General features: G+C 49.0%; 1 protein-coding gene across 7 annotated transcripts; it reads right to left on the reverse strand.

The window, feature by feature from the left end:
* Positions 1–55: 55 nt before the first annotated feature.
* On the reverse strand, positions 56–23,251 carry LOC131937939 (uncharacterized). Of its 7 annotated transcripts, none has more exons than XM_059295722.1 (14): positions 23,168–23,251; positions 13,548–13,814; positions 11,235–11,366; positions 10,655–10,789; positions 10,193–10,290; positions 9,923–10,101; positions 8,127–8,354; positions 5,992–7,133; positions 2,558–2,749; positions 1,965–2,100; positions 1,545–1,712; positions 821–1,101; positions 330–515; positions 56–145 (listed from the first exon to the last, which is right to left on the reverse strand). In XM_059295722.1, the coding sequence occupies exons 2-14, from the start codon at positions 13,620–13,622 to the stop codon at positions 71–73; spliced, it is 3,027 nt and encodes a 1,008-aa protein (XP_059151705.1). In that variant the 5' UTR covers positions 13,623–13,814; positions 23,168–23,251; the 3' UTR covers positions 56–70. The 7 variants fall into 7 exon arrangements, with proteins under 7 accessions (XP_059151705.1, XP_059151704.1, XP_059151703.1 ...); XM_059295721.1 differs by having other exon boundaries at positions 23,163–23,246; XM_059295720.1 differs by having other exon boundaries at positions 13,548–13,969; positions 23,163–23,234.
* Positions 23,252–24,059: the final 808 nt, after the last annotated feature.

Consider the following 24,059-nt stretch of genomic DNA (forward strand, 5'->3'; position numbering starts at 1 on the left):
TAAATTGACCCCCACATAACTTGACCCCACATAACTTGACCCCCACAAAGGCCCCCCCCCCCCCCAGCCATTACTTCTTAAGGTGCATCTGGTCGTTCTGCTCTGATCCGCCGTAAGATTCAACTTCTTCGATCATACCTAGAGCCTGGTGACAGAATAGGTGACACAATAGGTGAGACATGAATAGGTGACACAATAGGTGAGACACGAGGACACAACAGGTGAGACAATAGGTGAGACATGAGGACACAACAGGTGAGACAATAGGTGAGACATGAGGACTAATTGTAACATCCTAGCCATAGAAATCTCTCTGATGACGTATTTACCCATATGTAGAAGGTAGCCGCCCCTGCGCTGACGTCACGGATCTGCTCCTTTGTGTAGGGCTCCACAATCTTCTTGGCGATCTGAGCGCTCTTTAAAGACGCCGTCTGGGCCTCAAACTGGGAGATTTTCCGCATGACTGACTCACGGCCTGTCTTCCCCATCAGGGCCTGCACCTTCTGCCACGCCTGGGGGGGGGGGGGGGGGGCACGTGGTTTATAATTAGGTCATGATGTATTTAATGATGACATCCTGTTGACACTTAACACTCATTCTTTAAACTACACTAATCATATGATACTACAATAATGCCGTAACACTGCTTACATAGCCGATGACGTAACACTGCTTACATAATGCCAATGACGTAACACTGCTTACATAAAGCCGATGACGTAACACTGCTTACATAAAGCCGATGACGTAACACTGCTTACATTAAGCCGGTGACGTAACACTGCTTACATAAAGCTGATGACGTAACATTGCTTACATTGAGCTCCTTAAGCTGATGACCCAGCAGCAGGAATGTGGCCATCAGACACTGATGGACGCCATCCGGCGGGTTGGAGTAGGACTTGATCTCCGAGATGGTCTTGCCCTCCATGTTGAGCACGGCGTGACGAAGTTTCTCGATCTTGGCCAGGTGCTCCCTCAGCTTGACCGCCAAGGCGATCTGGAGGTCAAGGTCGTGCTTGCCGTTGACGCTCTTGGCTTTGGCTATGGCCTTCTCTAGGGCCGCCATGTCTCGTCTCTGTGTGGCCTCGACCAGCTCTGGGGGTGGGGAGGGGGGAGGAGACGTCAACACAACCTCACATAGGCCCACACTCCACACGATCACACACCACCTCACACAACCTCACATAAGCTCACACAATCACACACGATCACACAAACTCACAATCACACACAACCTAACAACCTAACACAACCTCACACAATCACACACAACCTCACACAACCACACACTACCTCACACAACTTTACAATCTCCCACACCGTGTAGGCTGTATAGCAACAGACCACGTGTACATTATGTAAAGTGTGTACAGTGTGTACAATGTGTACCATGTGTACTATGTGTACCATGTGTACTATGTGTACCATGTGTACAATGTGTACAGTGTGTACAGTGTGTACTGCGTGTACTATGTGTACTATGTGTACCATGTGTACTGTGTGTACTATGTGTACCATGTGTACAGTATACCACCCACCAGCTTTGGCCTTCATGATGTCCAGTTGTTGTTTGGCCTTGACCAGCAGCGGATCGTTGGTATCGATACCCGTCTCAAGAAACTTCTGGACGGCTTCTTCCAGACGGCGCTGGTCTTTAAGGTCAAGGGCGTTCTGCACGTTCTTCCTGGCCAGCCGTTTGTTGTCTTCTGATTGGTCGAGGGGAAATCAAGAGGTCAAAGGTTAGCCTTCATCTCAAATCTTGAACAAAATGACACTTTAGGTATGACTATGACATTGTTGTGTACACTAACTTGTACACGTGTACAAAGAAACCAGGTCAACTGGTCGCTAAAACCTCGTGTTTCTATCCAACTCAATCTAGACCCAATCTATTGAGATGTGAGAACATCTGATCGTTCTGCTAATGTAATTTGTAAAGTGACACGCGATTGGCTGACCTTCAGTCCCGCCCATCTTGACGTCATCAGTGTCTTGTCTGCTGGGCTTGATGTCGTCCATGATGGTGCTGATGTTGTTGTTGTAGAGCTCGCCAGGTCGGCGTCGGTTGATCTGGTACTTGGCCACGTTCTCCACCTGCGGATCAGGTAACATTTCAAGGTCAGTCACTGACAGGTGTGACTGACAGGTGTGGTGTGTGATGTTGTGTGATGTTATGATGTTGTGTGATGTTATGATGTTGTGTGATGTTGTGTGATGTTGTGTGATGGTGTGTGATAGTGTGTGATGTTGTGTAATGTTGTGTGATGTTGTGTGATGTTGTGTGATATTGTGTGATGTTGTGTGATGTTGTGTGATGTTGTATGACAATGTTGTGTGGCGATGGTATTGGTATGTGACTTAATCTTTCTAAATTTAAGCCTAACATAAACCTTCATGTCAAATCTTGAACAAATGATCTACTACATTAACATTCTCGTCCACTTTGTACACGTAAGATATCCTCAAGTGATCTAACTTTCACTCACCACATTAGCGTTCTCGTCCACTTTGTACACGTAAGATATACAAGAGTGATCTAACTTCCACTCACCACATTAGCGTTCTCGTCCACTTTGTACAAGTTGAGCATGTACTCGCCGTAGTCCTTGAGCTTGACCTTGACCAGGTCCATGTCGTCTGCCGAGATGAACTCGATCTGGTTGGGGTCAGGGGCGTCGTTCCCGTTCCTCCTGTGTACGGCAGCCACCGCTCGCCTGCAGCCCGGGGGGACGGGGATCATCACCTAGACAACGGGAAACTAGGTCAAGGATCTAAATTATTTTTCATCTAATAAAACAGCACTCGATATTTTAGCCGGACACTATTTGTTAGCTGGCCAATCAGAAAGCAGCACTTGACCCCCCCCCCCCCCCCAACCCACCTTAAACATGTTATAATGACGTCATCATTTAAACACTGCCAGAAATATGAACTTAGTTATCAGAGCTAATTAGCTAATTAGTAGCGACCCACTGATGTGGTATACACAAACTAGGTCATAAGTAGGGCACACAGACACAAGTAGGGCACACACATAAGTAGGACACACACACACACAAGTAGGGCACACACATAAGTAGGACACACACACATAAGTAGGACACACACACAAGTAGGGCACACACATAAGTAGGACACACACACACAAGTAGGGCACACACACACACGGCATGCAGCATGTGCTCACGATGCCACACGACAGGACACTTTGTACTTTGTGCGACCGGAAGTAAACAGTTTATCTGGGTGGTCATGATGGGATCAATAGGGGAGGGGAGGGTGGTGAGGATAGCGCCAGGTGACACCATACAAGGTAGGGGGTGACACCAAAACGAAATATGTCTATATTTAATCAGAACGGCTGACTGGTAATACTTTATAAACGTATTCAAGTTCAGTACATCATGAGACACAGGGTGACACCATTCGGGATGACACCATTCGGGGTGACACCATCATGCCTTTAGCTTTAGTTTATCATACACGTAGTTGTTGGTATAGGGGAGAGGGGTATAACCTAGGCTAGTGACGTCCTTGGACCTGATCTAGTGACGTCACTGGATGGAATGTAGGTCACCTAGCTTTCCTCCCATGATGCGATACATACAGGTCAACATTTACCCGAGTCGTTTGTCACATGACCTATCGATTTTATCGACTGTATTGATTTGAACGTCCCGTCAATGTATTCAATCGAGTTTAATGTGTTTTTAATGAGCGCTGGGCTGACGTTTGTTTTCTAGTCGGCTCTAGCGGGCCACGTTAGGGCTCGGGTTTGTGAAGAGATAAACCACAGCAGCGAGAAATGTGGGGGTGTCTCCATCTAGACAACACCCAGACGTCACTCATCAGACGTGCAACATAAACAGGGGGCAGTAAGTCGACACACGAGAAGCATACAGGTAAAACAGGGGATTAAATGGGCAGCATACAGGTAGACTGGAGACAGTCAACAACAGCAGCATACAGGTAGAGCTAGAATATGCACGGGTAAAAGACGTGCTGTTACCTTGAACTTGTGTAGCTAAAAAATGAACGTTTTTCATTTAGTTCGTGTAGCTCCAACAACAACAACAACAACAACAACAACAACAACAACAACATCACACACACGATAAAGACATCTCCCTCCACCACAAACATGGCCCTCACCCCCCCGCCCCACCCCTGTCTCCCCAGGGTCCACACACCCCTGCCCCCCAGGGTCCACACACCCCGCCCCTACCCCCCAGGGTCCACACACCCCTGTCTCCCCAGGGTCCACACACCCCACCCCTACCCCCCAGGGTCCACACACCCCTGCCCCCCAGGGTCCACACACCCCTGTCTCCCCAGGGTCCACACACCCCACCCCTACCCCCCAGGGTCCACACACCCCTGCCCCCCAGGGTCCACACACCCCTGTCTCCCCAGGGTCCACACACCCCTGCCCCCCAGGGTCCACACACCCCTGCCCCCCAGGGTCCACACACCCCACCCCTGCCCCCCAGGGTCCACACACCCCTGCCCCCCAGGGTCCACACACCCCTGCCCCCCAGGGTCCACACACCCCTGCCCCCCAGGGTCCACACACCCCACCCCTGCCCCCCAGGGTCCACACACCCCTGCCCCCCAGGGTCCACACACCCCTGCCCCCCAGGGTCCACACACCCCACCCCTGCCCCCCAGGGTCCACACACCCCTGCCCCCCAGGGTCCACACACCCCTGCCCCCCAGGGTCCACACACCCCACCCCTGCCCCCCAGGGTCCACACACCCCGCCCCTACCCCTCAGGGTCCACACACCCCTGCCCCCAGGGTCCACACACCCCACCCCTACCCCCCAGGGTCCACACACCCCACCCCTGCCCCCCAGGGTCCACACACCCCGCCCCTACCCCTCAGGGTCCACACACCCCACCCCTGCCCCCCAGGGTCCACACACCCCACCCCTGCCCCCCAGGGTCCACACACCCCTGCCCCCCAGGGTCCACACACCCCTGCCCCCCAGGGTCCACACACCCCTGCCCCCCAGGGTCCACACACCCCACCCCTGCCCCCCAGGGTCCACACACCCCGCCCCTACCCCCCAGGGTCCACACACCCCTGCCCCCCAGGGTCCACACACCCCTGCCCCCCAGGGTCCACACACCCCTGCCCCCCAGGGTCCACACACCCCACCCCTGCCCCCAGGGTCCACACACCCCACCCCTGCCCCCCAGGGTCCACACACCCCTGCCCCCCAGGGTCCACACACCCCTGCCCCCCAGGGTCCACACACCCCTGCCCCCCAGGGTCCACACACCCCACCCCTGCCCCCCAGGGTCCACACACCCCTGCCCCCCAGGGTCCACACACCCCTGCCCCCCAGGGTCCACACACCCCACCCCTACCCCCCAGGGTCCACACACCCCACCCCTGCCCCCCAGGGTCCACACACCCCTGCCCCCCAGGGTCCACACACCCCTGCCCCCCAGGGTCCACACACCCCTGCCCCCCAGGGTCCACACACCCCACCCCTGCCCCCCAGGGTCCACACACCCCTGCCCCCCAGGGTCCACACACCCCACCCCTGCCCCCCAGGGTCCACACACCCCTGCCCCCCAGGGTCCACACACCCCTGCCCCCCAGGGTCCACACACCCCACCCCTGCCCCCCAGGGTCCACACACCCCTGCCCCCCAGGGTCCACACACCCCTGCCCCCCAGGGTCCACACACCCCTGCCCCCCAGGGTCCACACACCCCTGCCCCCCAGGGTCCACACACCCCACCCCTACCCCCCAGGGTCCACACACCCCTGCCCCCCAGGGTCCACACACCCCTGCCCCCCAGGGTCCACACACCCCTGCCCCCCAGGGTCCACACACCCCTGCCCCCCAGGGTCCACACACCCCTGCCCCCCAGGGTCCACACACCCCTGCCCCCCAGGGTCCACACACCCCTGCCCCCCAGGGTCCACACACCCCACCCCTACCCCCCAGGGTCCACACACCCCGCCCCCTCACCTCACTGTCGCTGGTCTCCACTGTCTCTGTAGGGATGACCACGTTGACGTCACCAACACCATCTACGTCATCACCACCACCATCCCTGCCGGCTGACCGCACCAGGTAGGTGTGCACGCTGTGGATCTGACCTTGCTCACCTTTCCGCCGCGCAAACACGTTGAGTGAGTACTCACCCTTCACAGGCAGGTCAAGGTCAAACGTCCACTTGCCGTTTTTATTGCTGACCGCTGACGTCATCTTGCTCGCCGCCCTGCCGTCATTCGTGTGCAGCTCACACACCAGCTCAACATCCGGGTCAGAGGTGAAGGCCACACTCAACTTCCCGTCCTTGGCCTCCAACATGCCGTTGGGGTGGGTCACGGCCTTGACCCCGTACTTGTCGCTGTTCATCTGATGCCGGCCCAGCTGTCCGCTGGCCAGGTTAGGGAAGGGCTGACCGCTGTCCGCGCCGCTGCAGTTGATCAAGTAGTTCAAGACGTTGGGCGCCGCGCCCTCGTCCTCCAGCCCCTGGGCGAACAGCTTGAGGGCGTACTCGCCGTTCTGCGGCAGGCGCAGGTAGATGACCGCCTGCTCGCTGTCCAGCTCCGTGACCACGTACTTGCTCAGCGTCGCCTCGTCCAGGACGGCGTGTTTGAGCATCTGGTGGAAGGCCAGGGCTCGCTCCTTGCCCAGCCGGATCTCAACAAACCCGTCCTTGGAGCTCACCTCCGCCTGCTTGTGGGTCAGGGGCTTCAGGCCAGCTGCCCGGGTCTCGGCCACCGGACCCCACCCCAGGGGCGGGCAGTCTGGCAGCGGCATGCAGTTCTTCTTGGCCTGCGGGCAGTTGATGATGTACGTGCAGCAGAGGTCAAACACATCCCCGTCGGTGAGGTCAAGGCCGTAGATGTCCAGCTTGAAGCTGCCCTTGATGGGGAACCTGAGGGCGAACCTCAGCACGTCCTCCCTTTGCTCAAACAGGACGAACCGGTCCAGGAACAAATCCACCCGGTTCTCACCCACATCCTGCTTGGACCGGTACAGCATGTACTTGAACCGGAAGTTGCCGCTACGCTCTGCCGGCAGGCCGAAACAAAACTCTACTTCCCCGTCTTTTGTCTCCGCCACACACTTCAGCTTGGTGGAGGCGATGTTGGACATACCTGCAACAGGTAGACAGGTAGTGACAGGCAACAGGTAGACAGGTAGTGACAGGCAACAGGTAGACAGGTAGTGACAGGCAACAGGTAGACAGGTAGTGACAGGCAACAGGTAGACAGGTAGTGACAGGCGACAGGTAGATAGGTAGTGACAGGCGACAGGTAGACAGGTAGTGACAGGCCTGTAACAGGTAGACAGGTAGTGACAGGCGACAGGTAGATAGGTAGTGACAGGCGACAGGTAGATAGGTAGTGACAGGCGACAGGTAGACAGGTAGTGACAGGTAACAGGTAGACAGGTAGTGACAGGCGACAGGTAGACAGGTAGTGACAGGCAACAGGTAGACGGACCTGGAACAAGTAGAAAGGTCATGGCACACCTGTAGCAGGTATAAAGGGCGTGAACTGTGATACATGACCTGATCACGTGACTTGTTAAACTCAAGAACAGAAAGTGATAAACCCCACCCCAGGGTTTGGGTTAGAGTCAACTCCAGCCACTAACGTGCCCTCACATACCGAGGTCTCAGCCCAGCTATTCTGATGGTAATGTCGTCAGTCACGTTCAGATGGTAATGTCGTCACATTCTGATAGTAATGTCACCAGTCACATTGTAAAGCCATCGATTTCGAATTTTCTTGTAAAGTCTCTATAATGGAACTAAGAGCCGACACAATGAAGCTATTCAGACAGTGGAGCGTCTCAGAGACCTTTTAGACCAACTCGCAAAGTGCTATTGGGGGACGTTTCAAAGACTTTTTTTTTGTAGCTACAGCATTGAGACCTTGGGATACGAACTGTCCGCGTTTCTGGACGGTGTGGATATCCATATATATATATATATATATATATATATATATATATATATATATATATATATATATATATATATATATATATATATATATATATATATATATATATATATATATATATATATATATAGATATAGATATATATATATATCACGATGGAAATAGTAAGGTGACACGAACCTAAAATGTGAAAACGTTCTCTGACGTAGTAGTGTTCTTCAAACTCGGCCAAGGTGACCGGATGTTGGAGCAGCTGCCACCGGCTGTCGTCTGGGAAGTGTGTCCAGATGAACTGGTCGGCGTCCGGCAGGAAGTAGAACTCGTTGATCCGGTGCAGCGTTTCCCCCTCGTTCTGGTCCTCGTCCGCCTCGACCAACTCGCCGTCTGAGTCCATCAAGGTCCACTCACCTGCGGGCAGAGGTCAACTCAGGTCAGGAGCTCAATGGGCAACATACGAGCTGGAAAACTAAGCTCACAACAGCTCACCTGACTTTTTAGCCATTTGAGCTGACCTCAACGGACTTACTTTTGGCCATCTGAACTGACCCCGACTGACCTGACATTTGGCCATCTGTACTGACCCCAACTGACCCCAACTGACCCGAGACCCCCAACTGACCTGAGACCCCAACTGACCTTGACCCCAACTGACCTGAGACCCCTGTGACCTACTTAGGTCTGGTTATTTTTAGTTACATTTGTTACCTTACCATATATGGTCTGTGGTACAATGACCGGTTTTTTCCGCTGTCTTACTAAGAGAGTCTTAGACTCAGAAATTTTCCATCAAGAGATGATTGATTGATTCAGACCAGATGACCACCCCAACCAATGGTCTGATGATTTGAAGGTGACCTTCCATGTTACCTAAGTCTATAAATAGACTGCGCACAGGCGTTTCGAGGCAGTTCATTTTGATCAGACGTCGTCGAGAGTCATAAGCCCTGTGTGTTGCCGTTTAGTACTAAGTTGTTTAAGTAGCATAATATTATATTACTTGTGGTTAAGTAATTCTTTATGCTTATAGCAGTGATGTGTATACTGTGGTGATTTTCTGAAGTGTTAAAAGCTGTGATAGTGTATCATATTATTTTTTCCCACGAATTGTAAGTTGGGTTTTGTTCATTCTGTGAATCTATTTTTATTCCTGTATAAATCTAGTGTTCTGCCACTACTTTGTACACTCATTACAAGTTATATGCAGATTAAATGTTTTGTTGGCATCATTAGTTTCTCTAGTGTTTCCCCTAGACATCAATTACGAGTCCTAGCGAGCTAGTGTGTCAACTTTCTTTTATTTAGGCTTGTCGCCATCTGTGTGTAATCAGTTAAACGAATCCGGGAGCGTTCGCCATCTATCTGGCTGATAGATTGGTGTCCGTTACACCCCAACTGACCTGAAACCCTAACTGACCTAAGACCCCAACTGACCTTAACCCCAACTGACCTGAGACCCCAACTGACCTGAGACCCCAACTGGCCTGAGACCCCAACTGACCTGAGACCCCAACTGACCTGAGACCCCAACTGACCTGAAACCCCAACTGACCTGAGACCCCAACTGACCTGAGACCCCAACTGACCTGAGAACCCAACTGACCTTAACCCCAACTGACCTGAGACCCCAACTGACCTGAGACCCCAACTGACCTAAGACCCCAACTGACCCCAACTGACCTGAGACCCCAACTGACCTGAGACCCCAACTGACCTGAGAACCCAACTGACCTAAGACCCCAACTGACCCCAATTGACCTGAGACCCCAACTGACCTAAGACCCCGAATGACCTGAGACCCCAACTGACCTGAGACCCCAACTGACCTTGACCCCGACTGACCTTAACCCCAACTGACCTGAGACCCCAACTGACCTTAACCCCGAATGACCTGAGACCCCAACTGACCCCAACTGACCTTGACCCCAACTGACCTGACATTTGGCCATCTGTACTGACCCCAACTGACCCCAACTGACCTGACTTTTTGCCGACGACACACGAGCTGGCCCAGAAAGCGTCAATGAACCTCCAGCTGTTGCTGACGTAGACAGCGTTCCACTGGGCGGACATGCGCGAGCGGTCCACGCGCTTGCCGCACTCGTAGGCGGCGCTCTTGTTGACCCCGTTCAGGATGGTGCAGGGGATGTTGGCCAGTCTGTCACGTGATAGAGTGGGGGGGGGGGGTTAGTCTCAGGACAGACATGACAGCAGGAAATGACAATCTGACGTCATGACAAAAGACTTACTGACAGAGGCCGGCTAAAAGGTGGGCGTGGTTTCCCGCGTTGTTTTGTATCTTCAGGAAGTAGTCCATGGGGGAGTTGGCTGGGGGTTGGCGCTCAACCTGCGGACAGGGTTGATCAGGCGGTTAGTGACGTCAGCAATAGTGAGGACAAGGGTAACCCAACAGGGACCCTTGGATTCAACTCTAACCTTAAGCTCTACGCTAACCTTAAGCTCTACTATAACATTAAGCTCTAACCTTAATCTCTACTCTAACCCTAAGCTCTGCTCTAACCTTAAGTTCTAACCTTAAGCTCTAACGGTTAGCTCTACTCTAACCTTAAGCTCTATTCTAACCTTAAGCTCTACTCTCATCTTAAGCTCTAACCTTAAGCTCTAACCTTCAGCTCTAAACTTAAGCTCTAACCTTGAGCTCCACTCTCACCTTAAGCTCCACTCAAACTCTACACTCAAGCACACGTTACCTTGACATTGAAAACATTGACTGACGTGACCCAGCGAAAGATGGAGCGGAGTCGGTCAACGTCTGACCAGTGGTCAGGCCCGGTCAGGTACTGGACCAGCTCCTTGAAGGTCCCATAGTTCATCTCCGGCTTCAGCTGGAGTCAGACATAGGGGCACTTTTTAATAAGCAGCTGTATCTCTCTCTGACCACCTGTCTGTCCACCTGTCTGTCCACCTGTCTGTCCACCTGTCTGTCCACCTGTCTGTTCACCTGTCTGTCCACCTGTCTGTCCACCTGTCTGTTCACCTGTCTGTCCACCTGTCTGTTCACCTGTCTGTTCACCTGTCTGTTCACCTGTCTGTCCACCTGTCTGTTCACCTGTCTGTCCACCTGTCTGTTCACCTGTCTGTTCACCTGTCTGTTCACCTGTCTGTCCACCTGTCTGCCCACCTGTCTGTCCACCTGTATGTTCACCTGTCTGTCCACCTGTCTGTCCACCTGTCTGTCCACCTGTCTGTTCACCTGTCTGTCCATCTGTTGTCCACCTGTCTAACCACCTGTCTGACCACCTGTGTGTCCACAAGTCAGATTCTACTCACGTTGCTAACGTGCTGTTCCACCTCCTTTCCCTCCCCCTCCTTGAAGATCTCATGTTTTCTGCTGAGGGGAGGAGCGGGAGGGGGCGGGGCTTGGCTCTTGTGGTAGTGTGAGACGGAAGTGTGAAGCGACATCTGGTGATACAACAATGTTAACCAATCAACTGCCACTTCAGGACAAACATTGGCGCACATGTGTCACACACAACAAAACACCCACGGATAAGGTGGGGGGAGTGGTGGGGTGTGAGTGTGATTGGCGACTGGTGTGGGTGGGGATGTTGGTGGGGTGTGAGTGTGTCCTAGAACAGGACTGTGTCCTATAAACTAGAGGACAGTTCTCACGTTGAAGCCTGCATTAATCGATCGTGAGGTTATCGATTACTTGTTTGATTTAAACCCTAATTGTTGTGATCTAGCAGGCCAATCAATACCTCTGTCAGCCGCTATCTCGCTCTTACAAATATATGAATGACATAAATATGTGCGTGTCTTACTTATGTTGATCAAAGTGTTTTATCTGGAGACTTCCTGCTCAATGATTAATGGCAGGTTGTTTGGGCGCTAGCCATTTAGACTTAACTCAAAACAACAACATCGTGGTGTAAACGGAATAAATGTTGCAAGTGTTGACTGACTAAATGGTGTAAGTATTGACTGACTAAATGTTGTAAGTGTTGACTGACTAAATGTTGTAAGTGTAGACATGACAGACTAAATGTTGTAAATATAGACATAACTGACTAAATGTTGCAAGTGTAGACCGACTAAATGCTGTACGTGTAGACTGACTAAATGTTGCAAGTGTTGACTGACTAAATGTTGTAAGTATAGACATGACTGACTAAATGTTGTAAGTGTTGGCTGAATAAATGTTGTAAGTGTTGACTGACTAAATGTTGTAAGTATAGACATGACTGACTAAATGTTGTAAGTGTTGACTGACTAAATGTTGTAAGTATAGACATGACTGACTAAATGTTGTAAGTGTTGACTGACTAAATGTTGTAAGTGTTGACTAACTAAATGTTGTAAGTGTTGACTGACTAAATGTTGCAAGTGTAGACTGACTAAATGTTACAAGTGTAGACTGACTAAATGCTGTAAGTGTAGACTGGCTGAATTTTGCAAGTGTAAGGGACATATTTGAAGCCCTAAGGACATAAGTAGCTTTGGATGTGAAATTCTCTTCTAACCCTAACACCAACTACAAACACAAATTTTACTATACATCTTTACATAACATCACGCTTGTGATCGTAATGATTACACAACATCACACCAAACTGTTAATGCAAATGGTTGTGTCACCAATATTAATTTGGGTTAGTTGGTAATAACACATCAAAATAGCACATCAAAATAGCACTCAGATTACATGCACATAAGTCACACAGAGCCACACAAAGTCACACAGAGCCACACAGAGCCACACAGAGTCACACAAAGTCACACAAGCACTCACGAGCTTGCCGTGTTGACTTAAGTCAAGCCACTATGGCATGACTGTCGCCCTCTGCCGTTGACTTAAGTCAAGCCACCATTACATGACTGTCGCCCTCTGCCGTTGACTTAAGTCAAACCACCATGACATGACTGTCGCCCTCTGCCGTTGACTTAAGTCAAGCCACTATGACATGACTGTCGCCCTCTGCCGTTGACTTAAGTCAAGCCACTATGACATGACTGTCGCCCTCTGCCGTTGACTTAAGTCAAGCCACTATGACATGACTGTCGCCCTCTGACTGTTGAAGTCACCTGCCTGTAACTCTACACCAGCAGTCACCAAGGTCAAGGCTGGGGTTCACTAGAAACCGGAAACTACCACGAGGAAGGGGTTGGGGGTTTAACACGGTTCGATTATTGATTTTTTTTTATCGTGATCGATCTTCTTTAGCTCATCTGTAATAGTGTGTGACGTCACACAGCGCTGATCAAAGGGCGGTGACTCTAGTTCCCATGACGTGCGGGCCATGAACGAACCTTAACTCTAACCAGACTTCTAGTTCCCCTGATGTGCGGGCCATGAACGAACCTTAACTCTAACCCGACTTCTAGTTCCCCTGACGTGCAGGCGATGAACGAACCTTAATTCTAACCCGACTTCTAGTTCCCCTGACGTGCAGGCCATGAGCGAACCTTAACTCTAACCCGACTTCTAGTTCCCCTGACGTGCAGACCATGAACGAACCTTAACTCTAACCCGACTTCTAGTTCCCATGACGTGCAGACCATGAACGAACCTTAACTCTAACCCGACTTCTAGTTCCCCTGATGTGCGGGCCATGAACGAACCTTAACTCTAACCCGACTTACCCTCTTTTTGGCCAGGTCCTCCGGCCCCCTGCCAGGTTTCTCCGCCTTGGGTGTGGTCGACGCCCCCGATCCCATGGTGGTCAGTGTGTGACGTAATCACAGCTGTGACGCAATCAGAGCAGCATGCCAGCAAAAGTCAGCACTGCCGGTCACTCTGGCAGCAGATAGGAGAAATGAGAGTTCCTTCCCCTGGGCCTTTCTCTCACCAAGCACCCGGATGTAGATACTAGATCTCGGCCGCTGCGATTGGTTTTCGGAGTCACGTGACTGAAATTGATTGCCGATTGTTAGATCAGAGAAGGTTTTCGCCGGCGTCTCAACAATAGGCGGGAAGAAACGGTTAGTTTTATGGTGACGTGTCTGATGAGCCGGGCTATTTTTAGACCATTAAACTTGACGTGCCAGGTTGTTTCTCACATGGGCTAGAAAGTGCAAGAAAAAGTGCAATAAAAGGTGCAATAAAAGGTGCAATAGAAAGTTCAATAGAGAATTAACTGAGGTTTAGAACCCAAAGACAACAAGACCGAGATTGATGTGAGTCTAACAGGTCAACTAAATCAATCAATGACAGGTCAACCTGATTAACCTGAAGGTAAATACCCAAGCCGGCAGGTGTACAGGTAAGTACCTAACCTGCAGACATACAGGTAAGTACCTAAGCCGGCAGTTGTACAGGTAAGTACCTAACCTGCAGACATACAGGTAAGTACCTAAGCCGGCAGGTGTACAGGTAAGTACCTAACCTGCAGACATACAGGTAAGTACCTAAGCCGGCAGGTGTACAGGTAAGTACCTAACCTGCAGACATACAGGTAAGTACCTAAGCCGGCAGGTGTACAGGTAAGTACCTAACCTGCAGACATACAGGTAAGTACCTAAGCCGGCAGGTGTACAGGTAAGTACCTAAGCCGGCAGGTGTACAGGTAAGTACCCAAGCCGGCAGACGTACAGGTAAGTACCTAACCTGCGGACATACAGGTAAGTACCTAAGCCGGCAGGTGTACAGGTAAGTACCCAAGCCGGCAGGTGTACAGGTAAGTACCCAAGCCGGCAGACGTACAGGTAAGTACCTAACCTACAGACGTACAGGTAAGTACTTACGTCGGCAGGTGTACAGGTAAGTACCCACGCCGGCAGACGTACAGGTAAGTACCTAACCTGCAGATATGCAGGTAAGTACCTACACCTGCAGACGTACAGGTAAGTACCTACACCTGCAGGTGTACAGGTAAGTACCTACACCTGCAGGTGTACAGGTAAGTACCTACACCTGCAGACGTACAGGTAAGTACCTACACCTGCAGGTGTACAGGTAAGTACCTACACCTGCAGGTGTACAGGTAAGTACCTACACCTGCAGGTGTACAGGTAAGTACCTACACCTGCAGGTGTACAGGTAAGTGCCTACACCTGCAGGTGTACAGGTAAGTACCTACACCTGCAGGTGTACAGGTAAGTACCTACACCTGCAGATATACAGGTAAGTACCCAAGCCGGCAGGTGTACAGGTAAATACCCAAGCCGACAGACGTACAGGTAAATACCCTAGCCTAGACAGACGACCATCTACCTGTGACTGGAACCAGACAGAGAGGTCACGCATGCGCCGATAGGTCAAACACGCCTCGAATCTGACGGCTGATTTTTTTTCTGGTAGCGGAAGTAAGATGCCAGGAAGGTCTATGACGTCATAACAGATGATGTAACAATAAAGGAAGTTTTTTCTGACGACCTTTGACCCGGCCTACCTTTTTCTTGATGTTACCAGACGGCAACAACACACACACACACACATTGACCATCACGTCAGTTGAAGTGAAGTGGTTGACTGACCACCACGACAGTTGAAGTGAATTGGTTGACTGACCATCACGTCAGTTGAAGTGAATTGGTTGACTGACCATCTAGTCAGTTGAAGTGAAGTGGTTGACTGACCACCACGACAGTTAAAGTGAATTGGTTGACTGACCATCACGTCAGTTGAAGTGAATTGGTTGACTGACCATCAAGTCAGTTGAAGTGAATTGGTTGACTGACCATCACGACAGTTGAAGTGAATTGGTTGACTGACCATCACGACAGTTGAAGTGAATTGGTTGACCACCATGTCAGTTGAAGTGAATTGGTTGACTGACCACCACGTCAGTTGAAGTGAATTGGTTTACCATCACGTCAGTTGAAGTGAATTGGTTGACTGACCATCACGACAGTTGAAGTGAAGTGGTTGACTGACCATCACGTCAGTTGAAGTGAATTGGTTGACCTTCACGTCAGTTGAAGTGAAGTGGTTGACTGACCATCACGTCAGTTGAAGTGAATTGGTTGACTGACCACCACGTCAGTTGAAGTGAATTGGTTGACTGACCACCACGTCAGTTGAAGTGAATTGGTTGACTGACCACCACGTCAGTTGAAGTGAATTGGTTGACTGACCACCACGTCAGTTGAAGTGAATTGGTTGACTGACCATCACGTCAGTTGAAGTGAATTGGTTGACTGACCATCACGTCAGTTGAAGTGAATTGGTTGACCATCACGTCAGTTGAAGTGAAGTTCTTGACTGACCATCACGTCAGTTGAAGTGAATTGGTTGACTGACCATCACGTCAGTTGAAGTGAATTGGTTGACTGACCATCACGTCAGTTGAAGTGAATTGGTTGACTGACCATTACGTCAGTTGAAGTGAATTGGTTGACTGACCATCACGTCAGTTGAAGTGAATTGGTTGACTGACCATCACGTCAGTTGAAGTGAATTGGTTGACTGATCATCACGTCAGATGAAGTGAATTGGTTGACTGACCATCACGTCAGTTGAAGTGAATTGGTTGACCATCACGTCAGTTGAAGTGAAGTTCTTGACTGACCATCACGTCAGTTGAAGTGAATTGGTTGACTGACCATCACGTCAGTTGAAGTGAATTGGTTGACTGACCATCACGTCAGTTGAAGTGAATTGGTTGACTGACCATTACGTCAGTTGAAGTGAATTGGTTGACTGACCATCACGTCAGTTGAAGTGAATTGGTTGACTGACCATCACGTCAGTTGAAGTGAATTGGTTGACTGACCATCACGTCAGTTGAAGTGAATTGGTTGACTGACCATCACGTCAGTTGAAGTTAATTGGTTGACTGACCATCACGTCAGTTGAAGTTAATTGGTTGACTGACCATCACGTCAGTTGAAGTTAATTGGTTGACTGACCATCACGTCAGTTGAAGTTAATTGGTTGACTGACCATCACGTCAGTTGAAGTTAATTGGTTGACTGACCATCACGTCAGTTGAAGTGAATTGGTTGACTGACCATCACGTCAGTTGAAGTGAATTGGTTGACCACCACGTCAGTTGAAGTGAATTGGTTGACCACCACGTCAGTTGAAGTGAATTGGTTGACCACCACGTCAGTTGAAGTGAATTGGTTGACCACCACGTCAGTTGAAGTGAATTGGTTGACCACCACGTCAGTTGAAGTGAATTGGTTGACCACCACGTCAGTTGAAGTGAATTGGTTGACCACCACGTCAGTTCAAGTGAATTGGTTGACCACCACGTCAGTTGAAGTGAATTGGTTGACCACCACGTCAGTTGAAGTGAATTGGTTGACCACCACGTCAGTTGAAGTGAATTGGTTGACCACCAAGACAAGCAAATGACCGGCAGATTAGACCAGACATGATGCCCAAAGACGCCTAGAAATGCCCAGATATGCCCAAGGATGCCCAAAGATGCCCAGAGATGCCCAAAGATGCCCAAAGTTTCATCCGTTCTTTACGAAAAGGAAAACAGATCAAGTAAGCCTGATGATGACTTTTCCAAAAGATGGGAACAATCCAGGGAACTTTAGGGAACAATTCAGGGAACTTTAGATTGCTGACGATTTGTGCTGGACGTGTTCACGTTTAACATTGGTTTTGTTGATGAGCTAGTTTATTCGGGACAAGTACTGTAAGTATTGTGTGTATATTGACGTGTTTGTCAGTTCGAAACTTCTAGATTTCTAAAACTATCGACCTGTGAATAAACATGACCTTCAAATAATCGGCCTTCAGGGAACGGCACGTGACCACGTGTTTGGCACCCCTAGAGATCGGGTGTCTAATTATAGCACAGCCGGATCGTATATCCTGAGAACTGTGACCGAGTTATTAGAAGTTTCTTTTATCAAATTCTTGAGACGGTCGATTGCTATAAGAGAGAGGGGTGTGGTCAGTGTTTGGGGCAGTTTGTGTTGGGGTGTGGTCAGTGTTAAATACAGTTTGTGTGGGCGTGTGGTCAGTGTTAAATACAGTTTGTGTGGGCGTGTGGTCAGTGTTTGGGGCAGTTTGCAGAGGCGTAACGAGGGGGGGGGGCGGGGGCGGGGGATGCGAGGGACATAAGTCCCCGGGCGCCGACCTTAGGGGGCGCCAAAATGGGTTGGAAAAATAAATTGTAAGCTTGAGGGGGGGGGGGTTGCCAATCGAAATCTTGAAGGGGGTGGGGTGCAAATCGAAAGTTTGAGGGGGGTGGGGGTGCGTGCAAATCGAAATCTTGTGGAGGTGGGGGGGGGTGCAAATCAAAAGTTTGAGGGGGGGGGGGAATTCTAAATCTTGAGCGGGGGGGGGGGGGGTGGTGCAAATCGAAAGTTTGTCCCCGGGCGCTGGTTTGTGTGGGGGTGTGGTCAGTGTTAAATACAGTTTGTGTTGGGGTGTGGTCAGTGTTAGGGGCAGTTTGAGTGGGGGTGTAGTCAGTGTTAGGGGCAGTTTGTGTGGGGTGTGGTCAGTGTTAGGGGCAGTTTGTGTGGGGGTGTGGTCAGTGTTAGGGGCAGTTTGTGTGGGGGTGTGCAGTGTTAGGGGCAGTTTGTGTTGGGGTGTGGTCAGTGTTAGGGACAGTTTGTGTTGGGGTGTGGTCAGTGTTAGGGGCAGTTTGTGTGGGGGTGTGGTCAGTGTTAAATACAGTTTGTGTGGGGGTGTGGTCAGTGTTAGGGGCAGTTTGTGTTGGGGTGTGGTCAGTGTTAGGGACAGTTTGTGTTGGGGTGTGGTCAGTGTTAGGGGCAGTTTGTGTGGGGGTGTGGTCAGTGTTAAATACAGTTTGTGTGGGGGTGTGGTCAGTGTTAGGGGCAGTTTGTGTTGGGGTGTGGTCAGTGTTAGGGGCAGTTTGTGTGGGGGTGTGGTCAGTGTTAGGGGCAGTTTGTGTTGGGGTGTGGTCAGTGTTAGGGGCAGTTTGTGTGGGGGTGTGGTCAGTGTTAGGGGCAGTTTGTGTTGGGGTGTGGTCAGTGTTAGGGGCAGTTTGTGTTGGGGTGTGGTCAGTGTTAGGGGCAGTTTGTGTTGGGGTGTGGTCAGTGTTAGGGGCAGTTTGTGTTGGGGTGTGGTCAGTGTTAGGGGCAGTTTGTGTGGGGGTGTGGTCAGTGTTAGGGGCAGTTTGTGTTGGGGTGTGGTCAGTGTTAGGGGCAGTTTGTGTGGGGGTGTGGTCAGTGTTAGGGGCAGTTTGTGTTGGGGTGTGGTCAGTGTTAGGGGCAGTTTGTGTTGGGGTGTGGTCAGTGTTAGGGGCAGTTTGTGTTGGGGTGTGGTCAGTGTTAGGGGCAGTTTGTGTTGGGGTGTGGTCAGTGTTAGGGGCAGTTTGTGTTGGGGTGTGGTCAGTGTTAGGGGCAGTTTGTGTTGGGGTGTGGTCAGTGTTAGGGGCAGTTTGTGTTGGGGTGTGGTCAGTGTTAGGGGCAGTTTGTGTTGGGGTGTGGTCAGTGTTAGGGGCAGTTTGTGTGGGGGTGTGGTCAGTGTTAGGGGCAGTTTGTGTTGGGGTGTGGTCAGTGTTAGGGGCAGTTTGTGTGGGGGTGTGCAGTGTTAGGGGCAGTTTGTGTTGGGGTGTGGTCAGTGTTAGGGACAGTTTGTGTTGGGGTGTGGTCAGTGTTAGGGGCAGTTTGTGTGGGGGTGTGGTCAGTGTTAAATACAGTTTGTGTGGGGGTGTGGTCAGTGTTAGGGGCAGTTTGTGTTGGGGTGTGGTCAGTGTTAGGGGCAGTTTGTGTGGGGGTGTGCAGTGTTAGGGGCAGTTTGTGTTGGGGTGTGGTCAGTGTTAGGGGCAGTTTGTGTTGGGGTGTGGTCAGTGTTAGGGGCAGTTTGTGTTGGGGTGTGGTCAGTGTTAGGGGCAGTTTGTGTTGGGGTGTGGTCAGTGTTAGGGATGCCGGTCTTTACCTACACACGTCTGTCTTGTATTGCCTTCAGACACCAGGCAAGTAGGCTCTATAGATACAGCCAGGTATATGCAGGTATATAGATACAGCCAGGTATATGCAGGTATATAGATACAGCCAGGTATATGCAGGTATATAGATACAGCCAGGTATATGCAGGTATATAGATACAGCCAGGTATATGCAGGTATATAGATACAGCCAGGTATATGCAGGTATATAGATACAGCCAGGTATATGCAGGTATATAGATACAGCCAGGTATATGCAGGTATATAGATACAGCCAGGTATATGCAGGTATATAGATACAGCCAGGTATATGCAGGTATATAGATACAGCCAGGTATATGCAGGCCTATACATTTTGATTGATCTGTAGAGAGGACAATAGCAAGAGCAGACTTGACTGTCATTTCTTTGTTTAATGAGCTGCGTCACGGGTTAAGGTAGGTGCAGGGATCAATACAAACTACGGGGGTGGGGGTGGAGGGGGTAGGGGGATGAGAGTGGGGGTAGGGCAAGGTTTCATACCGGTGTTACCAACTGGAGTTGGGTAATGAATGCCGTGTTGTAAAGTATTGAGAAATATTTTAATTAGCTCAGTATCATCTGTCTTCCTGTAAATGAAATGTAGGCCTTCGTGTTTACACACACACCCATATATATATATATATATATATATATATATATATATATATATATATATATATATATATATATATATATATATATATATATATATATATATATATATATATATATATATATAGTCTAGAAAAAAAGATAAACTTAGATAAAGCTGTTTAACAGACCACCACCACTAGCTATGAGTTAACTGTGTTAGAATTAGCGTTAGTTTCTGCAAATCAAGTCACAGATAGTCAGCACTTCAGTGGGGAAGATATGTTTTATTACTGTAACATATTTCTGTCTAGTAAAGTTTGGTTAAACATCTTGTTAAAAACTTTGTGTGACTTGAAGGAAGCAAACACACAGCAGTGTACGTGTGATTGTAAACATAGATTTGTGCCAACACACTACACACAACACACATGTGTCAACACAGGGATACAAGAACACAGCAATACTTAGATATGTCAAACTGAAAGCGACAAGTTTGCCTCACTTGATCTAGAAAGTGACAGTAACAAAATACCCTAGCGAGAGACCCGTAACTTAACAAATTGTTAATTTACTCTTTAAGCTAGGGAAAGTGATTTTTTTTGTAGTTGGTATATAGGTATGAGATATACATCTATATACTACTAAAAGTCAAGTTTGTTTACATGTTTGAATATTTATTTGTTTGTTTGCCTGATCAAGTATCCTGATATGTTCGGCTCTATCTGGAAAGCTGTAAAATAGTATGCAGGTAGAGAATAATTTTTTAATGCAGACAGACTGTTAATCACAAATTTATTTAAAGACGTTAATTAATTTATTGATTTATTCATTGTTAAATTAACCGTATTTTTTAAAAAATGTTAATACTTTGAATAAACTTTGTGGGGATAGTGACGTCCCTTGATAGTGACGTCAGAGTTTTTTGTTGACTCTTTAGTACAATAAAATGGCGGCGCCTATCGAAGAAAATTGTGTTCCCATTCCAAAGTTTAACGCGTTCTAAATCTAATTTTCTGTCGGTCATAACTTTAACAATACGTCCGTTTGCTGTATTTATTACGTTCCAACACTTATATCAATTTTCAACTGTCTTTTTTCATTTAGTTTTACAATAAATTTCTCTAGATCTAAAGATCAGATGTCGAAGGAAATTTATGAATCTAGCCTAGATCTAGATCACTAAACTCAATGTAAATTCTAAATCTAGACTTAATGTAAATTCTACATCTAGAATCTATTTCAGGCCTTAATACATCTAGAATCTATTTCAGGCCTTAATTATTTTATATAAATCTTTGTTTGGCTAATTTAAGATAAAATTTAATTTGAAAGTTACTACTTCTAGACTAGACGCTCGAAATCAAGTTGCATCAAAGTATAGTATAAAAATTCATTTGTGACGTCAGGAGTAAATAGCTAAGTTTGTAGCGTAGTCCGCTCTCATGCCAGTGGTACAGGTTCTAGACCAATATGTCAATGATATTTTTTTTCAATTTTTTTTTTTTTTAGATGTTAATGATAAAAAATGATTTTTTTTTTCAATTTTTTTTTTTTAGATGTTAATGATAAAGTTGCCTATCTGAACTTGGCAGGATACAGGGCAGGTGAAGTAGAGTTCATCTGTTTCTTTGTCCTAACCATATGAAAGGATAGTGTGGTCAGAGACATGCTCGGCTGGAATCGTTTTTTAAACGATAAAAACATGTTGTCTGAGACTTGGCGGGACACTGGGCAGGTGAAGTAGAGTTGAGTAGGTCACATGTGACGTCAGTATATGAAGGGATAGTCCGAAATCGGTGTTTTCGGTGTTTTTAAAAGATAAGAAACATATTTTTGAATGTGGGCTCTGTTTTTGTGACGATAAGTGACACTGCAGTAGCGTAGCGAGGAGGGGGGGGGGGGCGGGTGGGGAGGCGGGGGGGGGGGGGGTAGGGGAGGCGGGGGGGGGAAGGGGAGGCGGGGGGGGGGGAGGGGAGGCGGGGGGGGAGTGAAGGGGGGGGGGGCGGGGGGACGTATGTTGGGGCGCCAAAATGGTTTGGAAAAATAAATTGAAAGGTTGAGGGGGGTTCAAATCGAAAGTTTGAGTGGGGGGGGGGGAGGGGGTGCACATCAAAAGTTTGAGGGGGGGGGGTTGAAAATCGAAATCTTGGGGGGGGGGGTTAAAATCGAAAAGTTTGTCCCCGGGCGCCGGGAAGGCTCGCTATGCCTCTGAGTGACAGACGTGATGTTTTTTGATGGATGACCCCCGAAACCCACAGTTATCCAAGGGATGACGGGTATTCTAGTGTAATCTAATAGTGAAAAGAAACCTGAAATAATGGCTTTATTTCTGACTTCAATCTTCAATTAGTTTAATTTTTGTATAATGACCTGACACAATCAAGGGGAGACTGAAACATAGACTAACTGTAAACTGTAAACAAACAACAAGAGTTTTCTCCCTTACACTAGCGACACGATTGTCTTATGACGTCACGTGCCACACCCAGTCACCCCTGGGTAGTCTTAACAGACGGCCCGACCCTGGGGGTGAGTAGTGGGAGACCCACAGGCAGACACAGACCTATAGACACACAAATAGACATATTAGACTGACCTAAATTCAGACTTACAGACAGACCTACACATATACAGACCTACAGACCGACAGAAAGACCAAAAACAGACTTACAGACGGAACGGAAGGCTACCACAGGCTTTCACAAGATACATATTAGATTACTACAGGCTACCACTGGCTACCTAAAGACAACCATAGACTACCACAGGCTACCTGAAGACTACCACAGGCTACCACAGGCTACCACAGGCTACCCTACCTTACCTTACCCCGTGGGTCCAGAAATCACCTGTGTAACGGCTCCAGGCCAAGCACACCGTACTAGAAGTCTGAGATTCTATGGCGGTGCCACAACCAACAGGTGGACGGCGCGTTCAGGTGGCTCAGTGCCTGGTTTCACACACGGGAGGTGGGGGTGGGGTGGGGGGGGGTGGGTGGGGGGGGGGGGAGTAGCGTGAGGTACGGGCTCTTCCAGGTAACTCGTTTATACAACAGGTGAGGTTGCTTTCACACAGGTAATTTCTTCGCAGGTAACTTTCACACAGGTAACTTTCACAAGGTAACTTTCACACAGGTAATTTTCACACAGGTAACTCTTACTAACAAGTAACTTTCTCATAGATAACACAAGAAACAGGTAACTCAAGTAACATCGCAGGTAACTTTCACACAGGTAACTTTCACAAGGTAACTTTCACACAGGTAATTTTCACACCGGTAACTCTTACTAACAAGTAACTTTCTCATAGATAACACAAGAAACAGGTAACTCAAGTAACAGATAACTCAGGTAACAGGTAATTAACACAGCTGAACAAAACTCACAGGTAAGCTACTCTGGTCACGATGAGGAGACCCTACTACAACAAAGAAAAAAATGACAGAAATGAGTTTTCCTTCCTCTAGACCAGGGGTCTCCAAACTTTTCAGCCCGAGGGCCGCATTAACTATTAAATATCAGTTCGGGGGCCAGAGTTTCTTTAAGGTATCTCTTCAGGGTCGTCGCCCCCCCCCCCCCAACGAAATATAATTTATATAGAAATATATACAAATTTCAAAGTTCAATTTTAAAATTGTTTTGAATTTTCTGTGCAAAGCTCCTCAGCTACTTCCAACAAACATTTATTCAGTGGACAAAAAGATCGTCGCGGGCCGGATAAA

Source organism: Physella acuta, unplaced genomic scaffold, assembly GCF_028476545.2.
Source record: "Physella acuta isolate Inbredline_101_S28 unplaced genomic scaffold, ASM2847654v3 ptg000225l, whole genome shotgun sequence".
In the NCBI taxonomy this organism is placed as follows: Eukaryota; Metazoa; Mollusca; class Gastropoda; family Physidae; genus Physella; species Physella acuta.